This window comes from Gossypium arboreum, chromosome 7, assembly GCF_025698485.1.
Source record: "Gossypium arboreum isolate Shixiya-1 chromosome 7, ASM2569848v2, whole genome shotgun sequence".
In the NCBI taxonomy this organism is placed as follows: Eukaryota; Viridiplantae; Streptophyta; class Magnoliopsida; order Malvales; family Malvaceae; genus Gossypium; species Gossypium arboreum.
This window is the reverse complement of record NC_069076.1, coordinates 93369303-93374455: the sequence shown is the minus strand read 5'-3', so window position 1 is coordinate 93374455 and position 5153 is coordinate 93369303. Positions and strand designations below refer to the sequence as shown.

The following is a 5153-nucleotide window of genomic DNA, read 5'->3' as shown; positions in this document are numbered from 1 at the left end:
GTTCTTTTAAAAATTATCAAGTAAAAATTATTAAGAGACTATTACGAAATCTAAAATAATTGATCTTTATAAACTGTAAATTAATAAATTCTATTTTAAATCAATGTTAAAATTTTGAGCTATGACCAAAATTTCAATGGTTTAAAAATGAATATGAAAAGTAATTTATGATTAACAAAATTAGAATAATTTGAGTAAATATAAAGACTATCCTTTTCTTAAGTTTCGCAAATAAGACGTCTTCCGTCAATAGATTTATTTATTGTTATGACAATAAAAATTGAAACTAAATTAATGCAATGATCAAAGAAGTAAATTACAGTCAACACAGTAAACATAAACAATAAAATAAATATAAAAAATACTATCAAAACAAAAATTTAATCAAATTTTCTTGGCCTCACCAGCTCTGTAATTGCTTACAAGTGTAGAGTTCTCCTACAACCATTAAATCAAGTACCCAAAAAGGGAAATCGATTCAGTCCCATGCAATGATCCATTTTATTGTCTACCTGTTGATTCTCCATACTATGGCCATGGGTGAAGATTCACCAGCCTATACAGCAACTGATTATATTCTCCTCGACTGTGGTGCACCTTTATCATCAAATACAGTATCAGAAGATGGCCGAAAGTGGGTCACTGATGATCGATCCAAATTTTCTACCTTTAATTCTGAGAGCGCTTCATTTGTGTCCACAGCCTCCAGGCAAGATCAATATGTTTTTCAAGTTCCTTACATGACTGCTAGAATTTTTCGTGATAAATTCACTTACAGTTTTCCAGTATCAGTTGGTCTCAAGTTTCTACGTTTCTATTTCTACCCGGTCCAATACTCTGGCTTTGATGCAACTACTTCTTTCTTCTCTGTTACAGCCAACGATCACCTTCTCCTCAAAAATTTCAGTGCCTATTTAACACTTACTGCTGTAGATGTTCAGCCAGCCTCGTTGAGTAAAGAGTTTATGGTGCCATGTTTCAAAACCGAGAAGCAGAGTGTTACCTTTTCGCCATCGCCAAACTCTTGGGCTTTTGTAAACGGTATTGAAGTTGTTTCCATGCCGAAGAACATGTATGTAAAACACCAAGATGATTCTCTATCTTCGTAAATAGTAAAGTTCCCTTTGACATTCCTGATGCTACTGCTTTCGAAGCTGTGTATCGTCTAAACATTGGCGGAGCAAACGTGACTGACGTCGATGATACCGGAATGTTTCGAACGTGGCTTGACGATTCGCCTTATATCTTTGGAGCTGCATCCGGAAATGTTCCTTCTCAATTTAATGTTACGATCAAGTACACCAAAAAAACCCCGGGATATACAGCTCCGGCTGTTGTCTACACAACGTCAAGAACAATGGGTCCGGAACCAAAGATCAATATGAACTACAATCTGACATGGAACTTCTATATTGATGGTGGCTTCATCTACCTCCTTAGGCTCCATTTCTGCGAGACTCAATTAGAAGTTACAAGGGCAGGTCAACGAGTCTTTGACATATTCATCAACAATCAAACGGCTGAGCGTCGTGCCGATGTGATTTATTGGAGTGGCGGTAATGGCATTGCGGTGTATAGAGATTACGTTTTGTTGACTCCAAGTGAAGGTTCAAGTAAGCAAACTCTATGGCTAGCATTACACCCTAGCGAAGAGGTTGGTTCGAACTTTGTTGATGTAATTCTAAACGGTTTAGAGATTTTTAGACTCAACAAATCAGAAGGTAGTCTTGCAGTGCCAAATCCAGAGCCGAGTTCGAGCCTTGCATCACTAAAACCAGAGAACAAGCAACCAAAGAAGGGCAAAAAGCTGTCAATGAAGATCGTCATTGGAGTTTCCCTAGGCTGCACAATAACTGTATCACTTTCCCTTCTACTTTCCTCGATTTTCTGGCAAAAAAAGCGTCGTTCTTATTACAAAAGAAAATCTATGGAAAGAAGAAATGCTTCGCCATTGCCAGACCAACTATGCAAGTGTTTTACATTGGCCGAAATCCGAGCAGCAACCAACAATTTCGACGATGCTTTCGTCATAGGAAGCGGAGGATTCGGTAATGTCTACAAGGGCTTCATCAAGGGAATAAAATATAAAGTGGCAATCAAGCGATTAAAGTCAAAGTCCCAGCAAGGAGCTCGAGAGTTTTGGACAGAAATCCAACTACTTTCTCAGCTTCGATATGTTAATCTCGTCTCTCTGATCGGCTATTGCAACGATAACAATGAAAAGATTCTTGTCTATGAGTATATGAGCAACGGAACTCTTCGTGATCATCTCTATAACACTGAAAAAGCTCCTCTCACCTGGAAACAGAGATTGGAAATTTGTATTGTTGCAGCCCGTGGATTAGATTACCTTCATTCAGGAGCAGTTCATAGAGTCATTCATCGGGACGTTAAGAGCACTAACATTTTGCTGGATGAGGAATATGTGGCTAAAGTCTCTGATTTTGGCTTGTCTAAAATGAGTCCAATTAGCATGACAAATGATCCAATTAGAACCGTGGTGAAGGGCACTTTTGGCTACATGGATCCTGAATACTACAGGCGCCAACAATTAACTGAGAAATCAGATGTCTACTCTTTTGGAGTGGTACTATTCGAAGTGTTGTTTGCTAGACCGGCAGTGGATTCAAAATTAGAATATTCGCAGATCAGTTTAGCCAATTGGGCACGGAAGTGTATTGGGAATGAGAGTATTGAGGAAGGCATCGACCCTTTTCTAAAAGGTAAAATTTCACTCAACTGTTTAAGAACATATGCCAAAATTGCAGAAAATTGTATCCGTGAAGATGGTTGCGAAAGGCCCTCCATGAATGATGTAGCTCGAAGACTTGAATTTGCTCTGCAACTGCAAGAAATTGAGAATGCTGATCAAGTTTGTCAAGTTAGTGATGGAGCTCGGTCCCAAGTCAATAGAAATATCCAGTTATATCACAATTTATGAATCAAATGTCCATTTGTGCTTTAATTATGTTTTTTTATGAGACAAACATTCGTGGCTAATTTATTCATGATATTTACACAGAGAAATATTCGAACCTAAAATATAAATTTAAGACAAACTATATTATCCATCATCAATTTTAATAAATTTTCATTTTGGATATAAAAAAAATAATTTTAGGCACTATTTTTATAAATTGTTTTTATTTTGACAGCTCATATTTAATTTGATGTTTTGTACACTCCTTATAGCCACCAAACTCTAATAAGTTTTCATTTTCGTTATTTATTTTATCTTTTAATTTAATTTTTATTTTTTAGAATTAATTTTAAGTTTTCTTTAAATTGAGAAAAATCATTTTACCTTTTTAATTTCTATTTTTATAATTAACTTTAATATTTTTAATTTCTATTTTCTTTTTTAATTTTAAACTTTTTCTTGTAACAATGAAAAACTTGAAATTTTATCTGAAATACCTGAATTTTTATAGAAAAAGTTTGAGTTTATAAAAGGAAAGCCCAATTTATCATTTTAATTTCATTTCCCCTCTTTTAAAATAAAATTTAGTGTTTTTTTTCTAGTGACAAGGTAAAAACCTGAGTTTTTCCAATGGATTATTTGGTCTTTTATTGGGGATAGAGTTACATGGAAAAATTAAGGTTTTTTTATGTAGCTTTATAATTCAATTCCATGTAAAATTTTTTTCTTTTTAAAATAAAATTAATTTTAAAGAAAAAATGAGTGATCAATATAAAAATTTATTAAAGTTAGGTGATTAAAGTGAGTGTACAATAACATTAAATTAACTATAAGTGACCAAAATAAAAATAAATTTTAATAAGAGTATTTAAAATGAAAATTTTTATTTTACAATGATCAAAATAAAATTTATAAAAATCAGGTGACAAACCTAAAATATATAGAGAGTCCCATGTCGGTGCCTAACTTTTGTGTGTTTTATATTAGTTTTTAAATAACTGACTGGTTAGCAAGAATTTATGTATCATTAAAAATTATTTTTTGGTACATAATACAAATTAGGAGAGGAGATGAACCTTGGTTTTTGAGGTGTCACTAAAAGGTTTAATCCTGACTCCCTTCTGCTGTTGGCGTCGTCAAGAATATTTATATCTATAAATTTTAGAGACTTGAGTTTTGTAAAATTTTATTTTGGTTATTTTGAGATATTTTGATTTTTGATTAAAACATTTTATAAGATGTATTTCGCGAGAACGCAACGTTGTTATGTTTTAAAAAGTTAAAAAGGAAAAGTATAATGTGAGTAGGCTAGAAGGCAAAAGCAATGAAAGCAAATAGGCCCCCAAAGGGCTCACCATTGTTTTGTCATTTTTCTTCGACCCTTAACAAAGTCTAAAGTAAACTTGATTTGTAATGTGCCTATGGCTATAAAGAATCCAATAACAGTTTTTGATGGTAAAGGTGATTGAGATTGATGAGACCCCTCCGCGTTCCAAAGTCAGCATCAAGACTCATTCAACAATGGGAAACGCGGAAATTTTATGAAATCACAAAGATTTGATAGATTTATGGTAACTAATACGAATGCTGCTATTTACCATCATATTCTTTCACAAATCATTTGCTTTGGCTATTCGGTATTCTGGTCTGATCTATGGTTTGAAATTAGTTTTGTTTGGATGAATCATCAATGGCAACATTTAAGTAAAATCTTCCTAATAATAATAATTTCAAGATTCTTTGCTATGATGTATAAAAGCATTAGTTTGTTCTTTGTAGATAGCATTCTTTGTAGTTTTGTTAGTTAATCTATTAGTTTGTTCTTTGTAGATAGCATCCTAATAATAGTTTTGTTAGTTAATCTATTAGTTTGTTCTTTGTAGATAGCATTCTTTGCTATGATGTATAAAAGCATTAGCAACCACTATACAGAGAAATAATTTTATAAATATATTCTTTTTGATTCATAAAATCTCTGTTATTTTTCTATTTCTTGCTATAGTTTAACATGGTATCATATGTCCATTTCCTCCTAGAGTTATTTCTTTGAATACTTGTGCTTTTCATGACTCCTCCTTTTAGTCCGTCTGCTATTCAATCTACCACACCAGTGATGGCTTCCAATCTTACTGATGGAGTTGTTGATAGTCGTTTCTTTTCCACCAAGAAAATCATTGTTCTTCTTGATGACAATAATTACTTGTTGTGGCGTCAACAGGTTCTTTTGGCGATC

General features: G+C 33.3%; 1 protein-coding gene across 1 annotated transcript; it reads left to right on the top strand.

Moving 5' to 3' along the window:
- Positions 1–1210: 1210 nt before the first annotated feature.
- LOC108478780 (receptor-like protein kinase FERONIA) lies at positions 1211–3027 on the top strand. The gene has a single exon (XM_053030586.1). The coding sequence runs from the start codon at positions 1211–1213 to the stop codon at positions 2939–2941; it is 1731 nt and encodes a 576-aa protein (XP_052886546.1). The 3' UTR covers positions 2942–3027.
- The last annotated feature ends 2126 nt before the right edge of the window (positions 3028–5153 follow it).